Source organism: Linepithema humile, chromosome 6 (genome assembly GCF_040581485.1).
Source record: "Linepithema humile isolate Giens D197 chromosome 6, Lhum_UNIL_v1.0, whole genome shotgun sequence".
NCBI classification, from domain to species: Eukaryota; Metazoa; Arthropoda; class Insecta; order Hymenoptera; family Formicidae; genus Linepithema; species Linepithema humile.
The window spans coordinates 8,369,967-8,387,748 of NC_090133.1; the positions used below are offsets into that span (position 1 = coordinate 8,369,967).

The 17,782-nt window shown below is 43.1% G+C and overlaps 6 protein-coding genes across 6 annotated transcripts; 3 read left to right on the forward strand and 3 right to left on the reverse strand.

Moving 5' to 3' along the window:
* Positions 1-76: 76 nt before the first annotated feature.
* Positions 77-1,232, forward strand: ND-B14.5B (NADH dehydrogenase (ubiquinone) B14.5 B subunit). The gene is made up of 3 exons (XM_012377488.2): positions 77-378; positions 668-811; positions 997-1,232. Exons 1-3 carry the CDS (start codon positions 189-191, stop codon positions 1,044-1,046), a joined length of 384 nt encoding a protein of 127 aa, XP_012232911.1. The 5' UTR covers positions 77-188; the 3' UTR covers positions 1,047-1,232.
* Positions 671-7,494, reverse strand: Cda4 (chitin deacetylase Cda4). Its single transcript, XM_012377484.2, has 9 exons — positions 7,040-7,494; positions 3,656-3,771; positions 3,440-3,551; positions 3,061-3,188; positions 2,766-2,971; positions 2,411-2,706; positions 2,089-2,335; positions 1,822-2,013; positions 671-1,715 (listed from the first exon to the last, which is right to left on the reverse strand). Exons 1-9 carry the CDS (start codon positions 7,089-7,091, stop codon positions 1,613-1,615), a joined length of 1,452 nt encoding a protein of 483 aa, XP_012232907.1. The 5' UTR covers positions 7,092-7,494; the 3' UTR covers positions 671-1,612.
* A 152-nt stretch (positions 7,495-7,646) lies between these two features.
* On the reverse strand, positions 7,647-9,114 carry LOC105678285 (coiled-coil domain-containing protein 134-like). Its single transcript, XM_012377486.2, has 3 exons — positions 8,949-9,114; positions 8,510-8,719; positions 7,647-8,381 (listed from the first exon to the last, which is right to left on the reverse strand). The coding sequence occupies exons 1-3, from the start codon at positions 9,112-9,114 to the stop codon at positions 8,035-8,037; spliced, it is 723 nt and encodes a 240-aa protein (XP_012232909.1). The 3' UTR covers positions 7,647-8,034.
* A 421-nt stretch (positions 9,115-9,535) lies between these two features.
* On the forward strand, positions 9,536-11,080 carry LOC105678286 (protein YIPF6). The gene is made up of 7 exons (XM_012377487.2): positions 9,536-9,677; positions 9,832-9,963; positions 10,043-10,121; positions 10,194-10,236; positions 10,310-10,438; positions 10,520-10,677; positions 10,778-11,080. Exons 1-7 carry the CDS (start codon positions 9,645-9,647, stop codon positions 10,891-10,893), a joined length of 690 nt encoding a protein of 229 aa, XP_012232910.1. The 5' UTR covers positions 9,536-9,644; the 3' UTR covers positions 10,894-11,080.
* Positions 11,081-11,118: 38 nt separating this feature from the next.
* Positions 11,119-14,000, reverse strand: BBS8 (tetratricopeptide repeat protein 8). Its single transcript, XM_012377483.2, has 8 exons — positions 13,867-14,000; positions 13,602-13,794; positions 13,394-13,526; positions 13,181-13,325; positions 12,689-13,113; positions 12,035-12,206; positions 11,767-11,973; positions 11,119-11,694 (listed from the first exon to the last, which is right to left on the reverse strand). The coding sequence occupies exons 1-8, from the start codon at positions 13,963-13,965 to the stop codon at positions 11,578-11,580; spliced, it is 1,491 nt and encodes a 496-aa protein (XP_012232906.1). The 5' UTR covers positions 13,966-14,000; the 3' UTR covers positions 11,119-11,577.
* Positions 14,001-14,207: 207 nt separating this feature from the next.
* LOC105678288 (WD repeat-containing protein on Y chromosome-like) lies at positions 14,208-17,669 on the forward strand. Its single transcript, XM_067357934.1, has 13 exons — positions 14,208-14,350; positions 14,414-14,507; positions 14,585-14,689; positions 14,746-14,937; positions 15,180-15,291; positions 15,355-15,491; positions 15,555-15,740; positions 15,820-16,027; positions 16,096-16,301; positions 16,406-16,606; positions 16,665-16,909; positions 17,048-17,305; positions 17,380-17,669. Exons 1-13 carry the CDS (start codon positions 14,322-14,324, stop codon positions 17,465-17,467), a joined length of 2,061 nt encoding a protein of 686 aa, XP_067214035.1. The 5' UTR covers positions 14,208-14,321; the 3' UTR covers positions 17,468-17,669.
* The last annotated feature ends 113 nt before the right edge of the window (positions 17,670-17,782 follow it).

The window sequence follows — 17,782 nt, forward strand, 5'->3', positions numbered from 1 at the left end:
CTCTATCGCGTTCATATTCTTACTAGATGCTGCTAGATGTCGTTGTGATCCAACGACTACTCTCGTATCTTGTGTCGCCTCATTTTATTTCTGCAATTTTTATTCATTGCCGGTTTATGACTTCTGTGGAGCATTGCGCTTGATCGCGCTCTCGAGTTTCGAAAAGAGAAGAGCTTTACATCGCAAAAATGAGTAGGCATCATGAACATGAGATAAGTGAACATCCTGAAATTCAATGGGCTCTAGATCTACTCAAACCAGATCCGTCTTATGAGCCCTTTTTATTGCAAAAATATGCGAGTGAAATAGTGTGCATTGGATCTTGCCTCGCAGGTGTGTGTTTGCATAGGTGGTTCAATCGTAGGCCGGTTTTTTCGGGTAAATATCTTCTCATTACACCATAATACAATGAAATAAATGTAATATCTTTTGTCACACATTTTTTTTTATAACTTAACCTCATAACGTGATTATGTAATATGGCAGTCAATTTAAAGTAATTGTGTTACATTTTTTTGTATTATCTTTATTTGAGAATAACAGAGAGATTTTTAATTATATATATTTGCTTAACTACAAGATTGTGTAATAGAATTAAGTTTAAGATGGAATTGTACACTTCGAGTGTAACAAGTGACAGCGCTGAATTAATAACTTGTACTTACAGGGATACAAGGGCATATTGCATCAATAGCGGGAGGATATTTTGTATCGCAAATTGCAAACAGGTTGGTCGAGACATATCATGCGGAACATGATACCAGATTGAGAGATTACATTATACGACACCCAGAACTCTTTCCTGAGCCAGGTGAGACGTAGTTTTAGCTATTTTTAGAAAGAAATAAAGATTAATATGAAATAAAAGAGTTTTTAGTGTACATTGTAAAATATATTTATGATATAACTACAAAAGAGAATATTACTTATCTTCTAACCTAACCTAACTGAATATTGAAATTGAAATATTACATTTACTTTTGTTTTTTGTTCCAGAACGTGTAAAATTTAGTGAAATACTCGAGGAATGGGCTCCAATACGCTAGGTAATTATTTATACTCTATTAGAAGTGACAGCATTCGTGATTGTGTATTCTCTTATGTAGACAGTGCAATGCAACGAATGTAGATGTACTGTGTCCATGTACTTTATAATGTACATAAAATTGCTTATTGTTACAATTAATAAAAATGGGATATATATTATTTTCCGAAAGTAGAACGAATAAAAAGGATTCTGATTATTTCAAGCTACTACTATTCTTAGGAAACAAAAGAAGGGAAATTCGTGTGAAATTTTATGTAGCATCAAAACGTTTTATACTTTCTTTCAGATTGAACAGTACACACTTAACATTACAGACGCTTGCAAACAGTTGTCGAGTATATAATCTATATAGGAATAAAAGTATTAAGTCCACGAACATTAACTTGTACAATTGAGATGCAAATTGAAATTTTATAAAGGTTTTTCTGATAGATTGGTAAGAAAGATGCCTGATATGCTTGACAATGGATTTATCGCATACACGCAGCATCCATTTTGATAACAACGAACGAAACGCGAATTGCTCGCGCTGAAATTAAATCTAACTTATTCAAAGTGACACTCCTATTTCTTTTCAGGATTGTAATTATCATTAAATAGGCCTGTACCCTTTGAATCTCCTAACCAGGGGTACTTGTTTGGACATTCTCTACACGTTTCCAGATACCTGTTGATAATTAATAAATGTTAAATTTGCAATTTAATATTTTACTATTGTAACAACAGCTGTTTAATCATTTTGAAGTATTGTTAACAGACAAATCAGTCTCTACCTTGTCGTCGTGAAATTGGCTTCAGGAGGCTTGAAATCTAAAGCGCACTTATGTGGATTGTTGCACGGTGGTCCTGGCAGATTCTCTTTCTTTTTACACGTCCACCCTTCGAAATTATGCAGAGCTTTAATCGGTTTCGGATCGGTCATCCATGTTAACGCCTGCGTGGCGGTCACGAAGTAAACATCAGGTCTGTAAAAATCCGATATTTATTTAGAAATGTTAAGGATCTCTCGGTCGAAATGTACCTTACATATTTTCACTCACAGCGTCACTACCCAGTCGAGGAATTTCGACAGGCCGCGCTCCAGCTCTTTAATTTGGAACCAATTAGTGTGGAAGGGCATCATGTACGGCGCTCTGTTTTGTTCGTAATATCTGTTGAAGTCCTCCTGCAGCCACTCGAACACCTCCTCGGGATCGTGATTGTGAAGGACGCATTGATCCAAGTAAGGGCAGTGTCCACCTTCGTAACTCTCCACATAGTGCGCATTCAGGGGCAGCTCCCAGATGCCTGCGACGACAAGTTTCTCTCTGCACTCTACACCGAACGTGTAAAACTAAAATGTTCGATCGCAACTTCCGTTACCTTGGAACGATTTGGTCGGACAGGTGCCGGCCTTGCACTCATGCGGGATCTTGTAGTCGAGAGTGTACGGCCAGATCGGCACCTTCAGCGGCGAGATCCCCACGCTGCTGTCGTATATGTAGCCGAAGTCCTCGAGCACCTTGTACTGGGTGTTGCGACCGGGCTTCAGATAAGGCGCCCGCATGCCGACCACTTCGCTGGTCGAGATGTTGCTGAAGTGCTTCAGTATCTCGCGCATCCCGATCATCTCGCCGACCCACTCCTCGTAGCCCTTGTCCTCCAGGCCCTTCTGAAGCCTGAAACGTACGTTCGCTGCATGATCGCGGCGCGTTCCACGCGTGCTCACGCTACTCACGAGATTGTCTCCGTCGCGATCTCGTGGCCGTCGTGCGCCAGGCTCTGGACCATATTGTAATTGCAGTACTCGTGAGAGATGAAGAACGTGCCCCTCAGCGGACAGTTGTTGGGATTCAGTCGGTCTTGGGTGAATATCTTCTGGTAGTGATCGAAGTTGTTGTGATTTACGGCGCCGTCGAACGTCATCATTATCATTTGCGGCGTCTGCAATCAATTCAATTCACGCTGCATTCGTTTGTTCGCGCAGATGTCCCCGTGAATCGTTTACAATACAGGCACTGGAGATATCCTACCTCTTCCGGATGAAGACCGCCGGGAATGATTGTGCCATCTCTGGAACAGAAGCAATACGGAAGCTGGCAGGTCGCCGTGTCGCAGCGCTCGGCCAGATCCGTCGGCGGCTCGGTGATCGGCGCCGGTGCTGAAAATTGAAAGAACCAACCGTCGTCGCTTTTGCGAAAAAGACCGCGCTCTCACCGAAAATTATACACTTCGGCGAGTAGAGAAAGATTGGAAATGGTGCGCTCAAAAAAAAAGTAATAACTATTACACTAATTTCAAATTATATCAATTCGATTAATAGACACAGCTGGGTCGAATTGCCTTTCTCTTTCAATCTTGGTTCTTCTTTTACAAATATTTATTTTTGGCAACGTAAAAGTATTCGCTTACTGGCCTCGATAGGTCCGCATCGCGCTTCGTTTTTGAAGGTGCAAAATTTGCTGATGTCGTCGAAGTGCAAGCCCGATGGACATCGATTCAGATAGGGATATCCGTCCACGCACTTTTGGAAAGAGTACATTATTACAATGCGAATTGTTGCAAAAAAAAAAAAAGGTAAACGATCGAGTTGATAAAAATTATCAGACAGTGCGGGATGTAATTTACTTGATAAAACCTCCTGCAGGTCGCCGGATCGGCGAAGTTGCCGTTACCCTGGCCCTCAGGACACCTGAACTCCTCGTCCTTCTTGTCCTCGTCCTTTTTGTTCTTCTGACAGTGCACTGAAACGAGGAAAGGCGAGAGTGAGAGAAAACGGAGGGCAAATCTAATGCGAGGTAATGATTTTTCACGCGGAAAATGCGCTTGAAATACGCGCGAACACGCTTCGTAGGCGCGCGAATACGTCGTGAGAAAGGATTTCCTTCTCCTTTTTTTCCGTCCTCTCGTGAAAGTAGCGAAGCGTTTCGTAACTAACTAATCTTGTGCACGAACCCAAATTTTATTTCGTCACGCGAAACAACGCGCCGTTATTCGCTCGTACAGATAATCATTTTACTATTCTATCTATTACGAAAGTTATAATTCAGATCTTTACTCTTTTCTATTTTTCTTTTCGAGAAGAATCACCATGACGTCCAGGTGATTGTCCGGACGAGTAAAATACTCGAAAGCCATCAAGCCGGGAAAATGTCAAGGTTGGGGATCGCTTGCTCGAAACACGTTTACCGAGTGTATTTACGTTCTTATATTCCGGACTGGTTAACCGCTGGCTATCAAGTGCCTACGTTCCACTTTTACCGCGTTCCTTCTGTCAACCGTTGTTACGCCTCTGAGCCGCAATTACGTCCGACAGCGACAAAGCAGTGACTTTAATGAATGGAAGTCATATAATAATTTTCTTGCGACGGAATATTTATACGCAACATGAAGGTTTTGAAAATTGGATTTTTGTCAAGATTGCAAGAATGTAAGGTGCCGATTTATACCTTCAACTAATATTTATATCGCGGCAATAGGATATTTATGGTGTACTTATGGAGAGCCGCAGATAGCATAGAAGATACGGACGGGAGAAATCCCATAAGAGAGAATTGAGAAAGCGAGGAACACACGGTTGTGGTATTCCAATACGTTTGGACATGTGAGCGCGCGCAAACAAGCGTTCGAGCCGAATTTTTACACTTCGAAACGTATAAAAATACGAGACAGAGCCGCGCCGGCGAGCTTAATCAATTTTCAGGCATTAGCATATTTTGAAATTCATCTTACAAGTTGCCGTGTTTCCACACGAATAGAAATCTACGATATTAAAATTATATTCATATCGACATCCTGTTATCGAAATCTGCCATCAACAGATAGCGAATAAAATCGGCGCATATTTTACGCAAAATAGTAATTTCAATTGCGCAGACGAGGACAAAAAAGGTTTAGGCGGCTGTCACGTTGTATAATGCACCGTTATCGAATTGTCAAGTCGAACATGTATTGATACGTTTGCGCGAAGAATTTCTGAGTGCCGCGAGAACTCTTTATTCCAGACGCGCGACTGCGCTCGCATTGATTATGCGTCGGAATTGCACAAGTTTTCGCGAAGAGCAGCAATGTGGAATACAGTCAAGGTTCTTTAAATATCAAGGGGCAACATTTCTCGGCAATAAGTTTAAATTGTTATTTCATTGCTGATCTTAACATTGAAACTCAGACGTGAGCGAGCGTGATGAGAGAGATTGCACGACGCGCGAACACAACGCGTAGGTCCGAAGGTATTAAAAATGGTGTACAAATGCCGGCGAGAGAAAGTAGCGCCTCTGCGAAGGCTCTTCCCATCTTGTAATCGTTATGCATAGGACATTTTCTGCGTGTTTGTTTCTTTCGCCCGTAATATACTGTAATGAAATTGAGATTAACGCCCGTTTGTCCACGAGCTGGTCCTTTTCTCAAAAGATCACTCGCTGCTAATCGACGACTCCGTTTAGCTAAATCTCGTGAGAAACGATGAGGTAAGATAATTACACTTGCGCGATGGCGCCCGATGTAAACCGCAGACGAGTTATTACCGGCGCAAGATTGGCCGAGAATTACGCGTGAAGACATCCGATACGCATAACTCAATCGCTCGGCGATTAAAGTCCTGTAATGCTCGTAAAATCGCTCGACCTCGCTTTCGCCGGACTTCCTGCCGCGAATGACGGATATCTGCATTTTAAAGATGATTTAAAAGCAATAAGAATCCGCTCGGCGAAGCTGGCGAATTTCTAATCTGCGAAGTCGGATTGTGGATGAAGTTTGGGAACTCCTTTCTCTTCCTTTCGATTCGTCTTACGATTCTCGATGAATAATCAATTAGGAAATGTAATTCCGCGGACGGCCAACCGAACGCATATTTGCAGACAAGTAAGTGATTGCGAGTTTGCGTAATTCGTAAATAATTTCAGAAATTTTTATTTATCCATTTTTCTTTTTTTCGACAGGACGACGGCATGCAGAAGCGAGATGACGACCGCAGCTTGAGAGAGGTGCCTCGTTCACGCGGATGTCAAACAGATCAGTTTAGCGGTAAAGTGGAAAGTGAAGGTACGCAGCAGCGCGCGTTGGCAATGACGTTGGACGCTCGTGTGGTGTTCTTTCTCAGGTGCAACATTTCCTTCTATTGCCCGGACGCACGCACACGTGTATGCATTCCCATTCGCGCATTCGTACACCATATGCGCGTAAAACAAAGCTTATGTAAACGCGAGTGAAACCGCCGATGTGCCAAATCCGACGTGTCAGTGTTATCGCTCATTCGGATTTCCTACATTCTCGTTTCACTGTAAATCGATCCAAATTTTTTGTAGTGCCAAATAGCGAGCATATTCGAATATATTTTTTTTTCAATTGAAGGCTTTGTTCGATCTGCGGATCAATTAATTAGACGAGAATTCTTCAATTAAACAAGCATCATTCGCGCAATGAATTTATTTCTGTCACATGTATATAGAATATGAGAGCGATCTGATGACAATACAATTATATATTCGATTTTATCGATTAGACATCCTTTGGCTCGCCTATGATGCTATCGACAAAAATACCGGCCACAAAGAAAGAGTCTAGAAAAGGATTTGCAAACCGGAGAACATTCCTCAAAGAATATCATCTCACTCAAAGGGGGAAAAAAAAAAAAAATTAACGTCAATGGCGACCTGCTAGAACTGGTCAGGCGTAGTTCCGAGATAGAGCGAGATCGCAGAAACCAGACGATCGAGTCAGTGTGTACTTTAGGAATTCAATGTTAGAGAATGATCGGAACTTTGCACCGCTTTGGAAAGCTGAACTAACGTAAAGATCACTACTGGCACTTAATCGAAGCGATATGCGAGTGGCGAAAAAAGTTCGGTAATTATGAAGCTGCACAAAATTTCGCAATTTCCGGAAGACAATTGTTGATTCAGAGCAGCAGATAAAAATATTCTCCCATTTCTCCCGCAGGTCGAATCTTTTAGAACAGGAACGTCGGCGGGGAGAAAGGCGATCGACAAAGTGAGTAACGGAGAGCGCGCGTACCTGCGACGACGGTCAGGACGACGCAGAGGAGCGCCGCTTCCTGGAGCTTCATCGTTCTCGCGCGTGTGCGTCCCGGCGACAGTTCAGAGGGCCGACAGTCGCGTGTGCGGGATCCCGATTCACGTGCCTCGACGCCCTCGTTCAGCTCGTGCGATCACCGTAGCCACGGCGATGTATCATCCGACCGATCCAACGGGCTGATCCGCTGTCGCGACACTGCCGGGGATACGCCGCCGCCACCGGCGCGGCACTTCTCGGGAACTCGGCCGACCGGAGGAACCGTTCTCAGCCCATTGGCTGACCACTTTCTATCGGCGGCGGCGGCAACCGCCGAGAAAAGCTGTCTCTCATATCGGACACGACACGTCGCAGCGTGAGATTCGCGTCTCGCTCGCGGGCAAACTTGCCTTCGAGCCTCTCTGCTCGTTTCGCTTTCAAAACAGGGCCGGATCGGTATTGCCCCGTGGCTATGCTTTTTTTTTCCTCTTGTCGCTGGGAATCGCAAAACACTTTGTACAATGCACAAGTTATGCTGAGATATTTTTGGAAACTGGAATAAGAGAACATTAAGTTCTTGCACGGCAATTGTTTCCATTTAGAAACGCAATTGTGTAAATGAGTTTTATTTAATACTGAAAAAAGGCCCTCTCGAAACTCGATATGTATAAGAATCTTTGCATGCTGCAACAGTATTACTAAATATAAATGTGCGCGCTAGATTCGCACAATCTTAATTATTCTAATATCAATTATGCTATTATATAGACATTAATAAAATATTTTTAGACTTCTCTCTCGAAATATGCTATTTGGAAGCTCATTACTATTAATTCTGAAAGACACAGAACGAAATGTGGAATCGTTGTGTAGCAAGAGTGTAGAGCTAGATCAACATTTGCTTCCTTAAGATTCTAACAGCACATTACAGAGTCTGCCGATCGACGGAGGCGACTTAGGAACCGGTCGGAGGAGTCTCGAGGCAGCGAAGACGACGCTCACAACTCGATTTTAGCAATTTGCGGTCCTTTTTTGCGCTTTTCTCTCTTCGCGGACTTCTTCTTCTTTTTGGCAATGTCCTCGTCCTTGCTGGCGTGGGCAGCGCTCCTATAGGGATTAAAATAGCTCGGATCCCGTTCCGTCATGTTCAGCTCCTGCTCGGCCAGACCGATCATCGTGATGGTCGATTTATTCAACAAGTGACGCGTCTGATTGGCGAAATTCAGGGACCATTGTATCGTAGTGCTCCATTTCTGCTGCGTCTTTAGTATCCTGTGAGTGATGTCCGGCAAGTGCAGGATGATGTCCCCGAAGAGCGCGGTGTTCTCCAGAATGCTGGACAATGCTGCGACAAATATAGAATCTGGTGAGTGAGAGACGGGAATTTGAAGAGGAATTTTGATTTATGAGATTGTCACTAAGTGTCGTCTAATTTTTAACAATTTTAGGGATTTGCAAAATGAATAATTATACCCTCCTTGACATCAGTGTCTTGCGGAAAAGAGCTGTTGTTCGGTATAAAACCAGCTTTCTCGATAATACTCCTGCTCGATTCGATGACCTCCACTAATTTTTCAGCCAACACCATGATCATTTTGTACAGACGCTCATAGCTGTCCATCTTTAGAAGAGTTTGCACAGCTTCTATGTGATCCTTGCGCCGCTGGGCGAACAGTTTCTTGACTAAAACAGTTAAGACATGAACGTGAAGTATATCTATCTATCGCGATAGGTTTGCTTATTGCAATTGCATCACAACTCTGTCTTTTATTGCTGCATTTTTTACATTTTACGCGTTTAAAACTAACGGAATCGACATTACAGTACTTTGGAAAAACAGAAAAGTACAATTGCGTGTAACAGAGCTAATCAAATGCGAAAGAAAAGAACAAAAATGAAAATCAATAAGTACATAGTTCTTCGTCGAGTTTTGATTTGGACTCGCCACTCTTTTGCGCTTCGCCCGTGATTGGCTCATCAATTTCCTGCTGCGCACGCGTGATAATTATCAACATTGACACGACCGCAACGACGTAAACGAAAATGCGTGACGGCCGGTGCACTCGTAAATGAAACATCGTGAGAAAATTCTCCCGGCAAAGTGTACAACGAAATCGTCGAGTAATCTTCACTTCATTTTGATTTCATCGGGAGAAATTAACGCCGCGACTTCATTGATATCATTCGAATGCAGCCACGCCGCAATCTCTGCCACTGGCGATACTGGCGCTATCTTTCGATGCCGAAGATTCCTATTATCCGCCGAATGTCATTTCCAATCCTCCGAATCATCGAAAATCCTTGACAGTTCGTCCCGACGCGTTAAAAGTACCGATCGACGATCGGGAGATTGTGATCTATCGAACAAATGCGGTGTCTTTATGATTTTGCATCGGTCTTTATAATATCGAACTGCAAGTACGAATCGCCAAGCTGAAAAAAAAAAAACACGGATTTACGAGTCTGTTTTACGCAATACAAAGTGCACCAATTGGCGATACACGTGACGATTTTTCCTTGATATGCCAGAAGTGTATCATCCTCGGTATCGTCGCTATATTTCCTAGTTCCTTGAAACAATTGATTCCAATCTGCCTTGTCAGTAAACATGGCGGCAATGGATGGTGACACGAAGCTTGATGCAAGTATCATCTGTTGCGATTTATCAAACGTCATTAGTTTTCAATGTTTATTTCGAAGCGCGTTTATCGCGATAAATACATGGAGTATAATTTTATGTAGATACATTTTGTACAAATGTGTCACGTTTTTGACATTGTACTTTCATTTAATAGATGTACGATGATGTCACGTACACTGTGGATCCTCAACACATTGAGGGTGAGATGACAGTAGGTACAAGGCAGAAATCCACTTTGGGAGAGCCAGAATTTAACACATTAGATGAGCCTATCAGAGATACAATTGTAAGTGTCGTTGCTTCTATTCCAACTTTCACGCAGCAATATATCTTTCGCTGACATCTATTATTTTTGTTTCATGTAGTTGAGGGATGTGCGCGCAGTAGGCAAGAAGTTTTTTCACGTTTTATACCCTAAAGAGAAGAAAAGTCTACTGAAAGAATGTAAGTCTATGAATAACAGATATATATTGTTGAAAAGTGAGCTAACCATTTTATTATGCATTGTGTTTTTAGGGGACCTATGGGGACCATTAGTATTATGCACATTTATGGCAATGTAAGATATGTCTGTGTAAATATTACAAGAAATTGATTAGTTGTGCATATTAATTTACAACTGCTTCGTTTAGGATACTGCAAGGTTCTGCCGATACAACGAATTCAAATGACGGAGGACCAGAATTTGCAGAAGTATTTGTTATTGTCTGGATTGGATCTATGGTTGTTACATTGAACTCCAAATTATTGGGTGGAAATATGTAAGTGGAGCTCCCTCCAAGTTTTGATTAAAATAATTGTGGAATTATTATTTCAATGCGGAACAATATTAAATTTTTCAGATCCTTCTTCCAAAGTGTTTGTGTCTTGGGATATTGCCTATTACCATCTGCCATTGCGCTAATTTTATGCAGAATAATTCTAATAATGCAGCAAAATACTCTCCTATTTATCATTAGATTTATGATCACTATAACTGGATTTTTGTGGGCAACGTATGGTAAGTACAGAGCGAATATTTAATAATATCTCAAGATTTATACGAATAAAAAATTATTGTTATCCAAAATATTAATTTAAATTTTGCGCTAATATTTTAGCATCTATGGCATTCCTTGGCGATAGTCAACCCGCAGGGAGGAAAGCATTAGCGGTATATCCGATTTTTCTATTTTACTTTATCATATCGTGGCTAGTTATATCGCACACCATATAAGACACAATACAATAACTGATCTGTCACAAGACTGTGCTTTGCTCCCGCCTTCTGTATAAATTCCAGAAGACAAAGAAGAAGGACAACGGAAGGAAATGCAAGTATTTATACATGATATTTTCCAAGTCCCGTATTTGGACATATATTCCAATATCATGCTTTTGTGAATAAAACACACAAACACACACACACACACGTATATATATATATAATATATATATATAGTAAAGTCAAATCAAATATTTATTACCTCCTTAGAATGTCATTCAATATGTCAATTATAAGATTTGTAATTATATTTAATCCTACTAATTGCACACTACAATATCGAGCTAAATTTATCGCCGGTACAAAAATATTCTATACTTTTCCTCAATGAAAACCTTATCCAGATTAGTATATATTTATACAAACTTGATAAGATAAACCGATTTCTTGTACCTTTGATTCTGAACTGCTACATTGAAATTCTTTCTGTACTTCCATAATTATTCCTCTTTATCAGATTCCAAGTTCTTAATTATAATTTTATATTTAAGCAGTGTTCAACGAGAACACCGCAAGAATTTGAAACATAATTTGTACTTTTTGTACATATATATATTATTATGTATATAGAATTATATTTAACTGATATGTTTTAAATAAACACAGTGTAGAAAAAAAAAAGAAAACCGGAGTATCTCATGTGTGCGAGAAGTATCTTTGAAGTTTCTGCAAGATTGTTTTACTATCGTAATGTCCAGGATACGCGTTCAACGATTTTTGTACTGCGATATAACTCGTTTGTAGGTCTCCAACCTGTACATACATCAAACATATTTACAATGCCGTTCGGCATAAATCATCGGAGCGAATTAAAGAAACAATTACCTCGTAAGCCAGATTTGCGCTATTGAAATGCGCCTCGTACACATAGCTGGCGATGTTAGCCGCCGCGTGAAAATAGATTCTCGCCGCGGTGACATTTCCGTTCCGCATTTCTATCACGCCGAGATTGTTGTAAGCCAGAGCGTGTCTATTGTCGCTCGCGATAGCTAGCCGCAGACACTCCTCCGCCATTATCAGATCGCCCAAGGTCTGCAATTACTCATCTACCGTATTTTATATTTTAAAGCGCGATGGAATGAATTGTACGTACGATAGCAATGTGGGAGACGTTGTACCAGACATCGGCTACGCTCTCATCGGTCGCGAGACTCAAGGCACGCTCGAAGCACGATATAGTGTGATCGTATTGCTGAGCGTAGAAGCAGCAGAGCCCGAGGTTGTTGAACAGCTCGGCGTTATGCACGCCCATTTGCAAGAGGCGTCTGGAAACATACAGCGAACCTTGTCAAAATTTCAAATAAGTAAAATCACACAAAGTCGAGGAAAATAAGTTATTACATTACGACGAAGCAGTAAAGCGACCTAATGAAAAACTGAACTTGCTCAAGGCTTCCCTGATGGAAATTTGACGAAATTTTGCTAAAATGTATTTGAAAATTTCTCTCAATTAACCCCATTAATTAATTTCATCAACATTTCAGCAATTTTTCATTAAAAAGTAACAGTTCAGTTTAATTCAGTAAATTTCATAATGATAATTATTTCAAAACCCTTTTATTGCTTTTCAGCGGTATATTTTAACTTTCCTTATATTTCATAGTATTACATTGAATTTTCATACGGAAAATTATGATTTCATTTTGAAATATATTCAGTAATTTGTCAAAAACTTTCATTTTACTTTTCATCGATTTCATAGTACTTTCAGCAAAATATTTCCATCAGGGTTGTCACTTAAATGCACCTGTAATAGCGCAAGGCTAGCTCCGGTTGATCGTTGTAAAAGTGATGCATGCCAATGCTGGCGATCGCCTCGGTGTGAGAAGCGTCCTCCTGCGCAATCATCTTGTAATACTTCATGGACATCGCCGTGCTGTTCAGGCCCTCGAATATACGGCCCATCTCCGTGAGAATCGTGACGTCGTTGGCGAAGTACTCGAGGCCTCTCTTACACGTGTCCAGCGCGGTCAACGGCTGATCGAGCCTGACGTAGACCCTCACCAGCCGCAACACCGTCTCCACGCTTTTGTGATCGTTGAGCGCCGATTTGAACTGCTGCTCCGCGTCTCTCACCAGCCCCAGCGTGTAGTAACACTTTCCCAGCTGCACCTTCCACCACCAGTCTTTGTACTGACAGATCTGCGTGGCCTGAACAGCCAAGTCCAGCGCCTGCAAAGACATTTTCGGCGTAATTGCGTCCCGACGGTCTCTCGACGAAATCACCGCCGACACTCACGTATCTCGCATCGTGCTCGTGATAATATATGTATTCGAACAGCGGTTTCGCCACGCCTTGCTGACTGGCGTACTTCGTTATGTTCAGCCGCGACAGCTGGATGAACGGCCCGCCGGGCTCCGTCAGCATCGACGCCGTGCCGAGTCTTGAAAGACGATCCTACTTTAAAATCCGCCGTTGACTGCGAACAAATGTACGGACTGCGTTTTATACCTGACACTGCGCCCCGAGCTCGCTGTGATCGGCCTAGCGGTCATCGCTGTCCTCGGTGTTCTCAGCGCCTGCTCGATCGACTGGGACGTCGCCGCTTGAGTGGCAGGTCGCACCACCCCGGTGACGGGTCTACCTTTACGATATCGATATCTCGTTAAAAGGGTTCAACGATTCGAACTGGAATTTCTAGGCGGGCTTTGCGACAAACCAGACTGGGACTTGGGCCGCACTCCCTGGCCGGCGTGACTCGTGCCGGGGTTCTTCAACGACGTTCCCGGCCTGGGCATCGACGATATCGCAAAATTGTCCAGCAGAGTCTCCGCGATTCCCTCCTCCTCGCCTTCAATGTCGTCCACGTAGACTTGCAGCGTTAAGGCGCGCATTTTCAGGACCCACACGGCCTGGCGACAAGAGTCACGCGTCGCAGTGATTCGCGAATCAGTATTATTTAGGTGGAAAGAAAAACGGAATACCTGATCCAATGGATTTTTCCTCAACAAATCCGTGCACACCGCGGCGCACGCCTCGTATTTTTGTCGACCGAACAAACTCAAAGCTGTGAACAGTTCCATCTTCGACGGAACGTGAATTTTCTCGAACGTTAGCTTCACCGCATTGATCCATTTACAGCGGTGTAGTGTGTCTATGCTTCAAGCACCTGTCTTACACCTGCTGTGTACAGCCAGAGTTATTGATTATTCGTCTGTAGTTATTTCTTCTTTTCAGCGGCATAAAATATGCGAGCGGTAATCGATTGATACAAAAGTATACACACATGATTGTTATTTGTTCTCAATCGAGTGAAATAATATCTATTCGATATAGTTTTTTTTATACTTTTTTAGCGTAAACGCTAATAAAGAAAATTAGCACAAATGTGTTTATAATATCATTCTAATGAAATCATTATACTGATTAAAAAATTGCAATGGAATTTGTTGGCAAGAATCATCCGAGGTTAGTGTAAAAAAAAAATAGTTAACCTTATTACAATTTACAAATATACGAATATTATTACAGTATACGAGAAGCGTTCGAACGGTTTTTCGAAACGAAACAGATAGCAGAGCAATACACCGAGCAATCTTTGACGTATTTGCACGCCGCTTTCCTGGTACGTGTTGCAAATGCCTTTTCTTTTTCCCAATTGACTTTGTTTTACAAAATTATCGGGATTGCAACGTTGTTCAGGCGACGGAAAATGGAGAAATGGATTGCTCTCAACTGTACAATGCTTTTCAAGACATCCTCGACATAAAAATGTCACAAGAGAAATTCCAAGTTGTCTTCAAGAAAGTCGGTTAACTTTTACTTACCGTCTTGATTGTTTTTTAAGTTTCACATAATTTCAGATAGACGTGAAACTCAATGGCAAGGTGACGTGGGACGAATTCATTTCCCATTTACTGATAGAATTTCGAGACGCAGACACCGGTCTGGGATCGCAGATATTGGAAGAACCGCTGACGGATCTACCGAAATTGTCGAGAACACGTCATCGCACTCCTGTTTGCAGAATCGCATTCTGCCCGGAAGTTTTGCCGGTACGCGTCCAGGAAACCTGACGTATGAATTTGTCAGCTCCCAGCAAACACAGATATTGTAGCAACGTTGCAGCAATATTGCTGCAATGTTCTGTGTTTGCCGGGCTTCTTATTTCGCCAGAAAAGGCTTTACTTTTGTACAAAGAAAATGTACTCCGCAATGTAATTGTAAAGTTAATTGTTGACAAAGAATCGACAGATTGCATATGAATGATCCTTTAAAAAAAAAACACCTCCAACAGGATAGAAGCACGAGTTTTCGTAGAGGATGTTACTTGACTGTTAGCCGAGATGGGATGATCAACTACTGGTCGCTGGATCTCGAGTACGAGCGCACTGTGCAATCGAAGAATCGTTAGTACAATACTTGAGCGTCTCCTCCTCGGTCGCCGACTGATAGCCTTCTTTCTCGCGCAGCGTACTTAAAAGTCCAATCCACTGTTATAACCGACATGATCGTGTTGCCGGACGTTGAGATGGTATGCACGAGTTCGACCGAGTGCGACTTGAGATTTTACGACACGGCGGCGAAGAAGTTCGATCTTCGCACATTGGTAGTAGAATTTTGACGGCTGAAGGTCGATCGACTGTCGATCAACCGCGCGTCATATTTCCAGATATCCAGTTTGGCGAACGCGGTCGTTTGCATGCACTATTACTTCAGCGCGAAGGAAGACTCTTGCATCGTTCTCGGCGACACGAGTGGATCCGTCATAATCCTGAGCTTTAATCCCGCGGACAGAGGACCCTTCAAGCAGAGCACCACTCGCGACATGACGGTTCTTCGCTACAACGACGTTAAGGTATAAGGATCATCCTTGGTTCCACGAAGTGCGCGTCGCAGATATATATACCTTGCTGGAAAACAAATATTGCGATCAGGGAGAAGAGGAAGGATTCAGCGTCACCGAGTTCAAGAATATACATACAAACTGGGCGAGCCAGGTGGCTTATTACGGAAGTCTGCGTGTGTTCGCGTCGGGCAGTCAGTGCGCGGATTGCTCCCTGTGCGTTTGCGAGGTGTCGGGAGCGAGAACGCAGTATAAATTCCGAGTGCTCATGGGGATATCCTGCTTCGCGCTCTGCGAAGGTTTTCCTTTACCGACCGCGCATTCGGTCTCTTCGTCCATTTCGAAGTGCGCCTTCTTCTTTTTCCAGAAAGCCACACGCTAGCGACGGGCGGGCCGGACTGTATAGTTCGCGTTTGGAATCCATTTGTTCCCCGAAAGGTGAACGCCGTGCTTCCGGGACACCGTTCGACCATCTGCGCGCTCGTCGTGACGGACACCGGCAAGCGTATTTACTCCCTGTCGAAGGACAGATGCATAAAAGTGTGGGATGTGCCAGCCCAAAACTGCATTCAGGTTTGAAAGATAAAGACAGGGCTGCTCATTTTCTCTCTTCTACACTCCGCATGCGTTATCCTCCGTAATATTACAATTAATAATAGAAAATGGACTTTCAACAGACATACAACAGATTACCGAGAGAGCTGAGCGAACACACCCCGATGTCTATAGTGTTCAACACGCTGACTCGCACAATGGTGATTGCTAGCATGATGATCGCCGTCCTCGTTTGCGAGCACGTGATCAACGAGGAAACCTCAGACGGCTACACGCACGCCAAAGGCGTCAGCTGCGTTCTCTACAATCGCCTCTTTCAAGTGGTGAGTGCTTTATTTCGGAAATGGCAGACATTGCTTGAAACAATATCGCGGTGCGTAGATCATTTCCACCGGATTCGATTCGTGCATCATACGTTGGGATCCTTGGACCGGACGCCTCTTACGGCTGATATCGCACGCCCACAGCGTCGTGCGACACGGGCAGCACAGCGACGTCGAGATTACGGCGGCTTGCTTCGACGAGTCCGAGCAATTTCTAGCGACCGGCGCCAGAGACGGATCGCTGAAAATATGGAACTTCAATACCGGCGACTGCGCACGCCAATTGACAGTTGATCATCAATGGTACGCGACGATGATTCCTCGACTCTAAAATTTTGAATGGAAAATGAATCAGAATGCATAATACGCTTTTCTGAGATTTGATGAAATAACTTGTCGGCTGCTGTTTAAATAATTCATTTATCGTTTCACGTTGTAAAGCGAAATAACGAGCGTCGCGTGGTGCGAGAATCGAATCTTGTGCTGCGGCTGGAATAAGCGCGTTACAGAATTAACGGCTTTCGAGACCAACACGGGCAAAAAGCATTGGACGACTATTCACACCGACGATATTCTCTGCTCGGCGGCGAAACTTCCTCAACTTTTAGCCACCGGAACGTACAATGGAGAGCTGATTCTCTGGAGGCTGGAAACGGGTCAAGTTTTTAGAAAGCACCAAGTGATTGACGTCAGTAAGAGGTAATGTTAATTTTGCATTGTCATAAGCAGTAATTGGCAATTGAAAAACGCACGATCGGAAATTGATTTAATAGGCACGCTGCGACGAAGGAGGCGAACGCGCAAAAAGTTTTTGAACAATCAAATGAGACCGACAGACCCATCGATCAACAAACGAAGTAAAATTATATCTGTAATTAGAGGAACGTTTCTGAAAATATTCTGAACCCGATACCTCGTGAAATAGAAAACTGACTCCGTGCGCGCATCAAGAATCAGCATTGAGCGTGATTCGCGTGATCGCGGTGCGCGCGATGATCTTCCTAGCCGCGCGAGAAGTGAAACCGGACGTCGGCACGCTGCTGGTCGCCCTCGATTCCGGCTTGGTGCAAGTGTGGACGCATCATCCGCCGACAGGATTTTTAGGAGCCTTCTCGGTTGTCCACACGCTGGGCGACTGCGCCACGTCCTTGGCTACTGATCGCGAAAATCGATTTC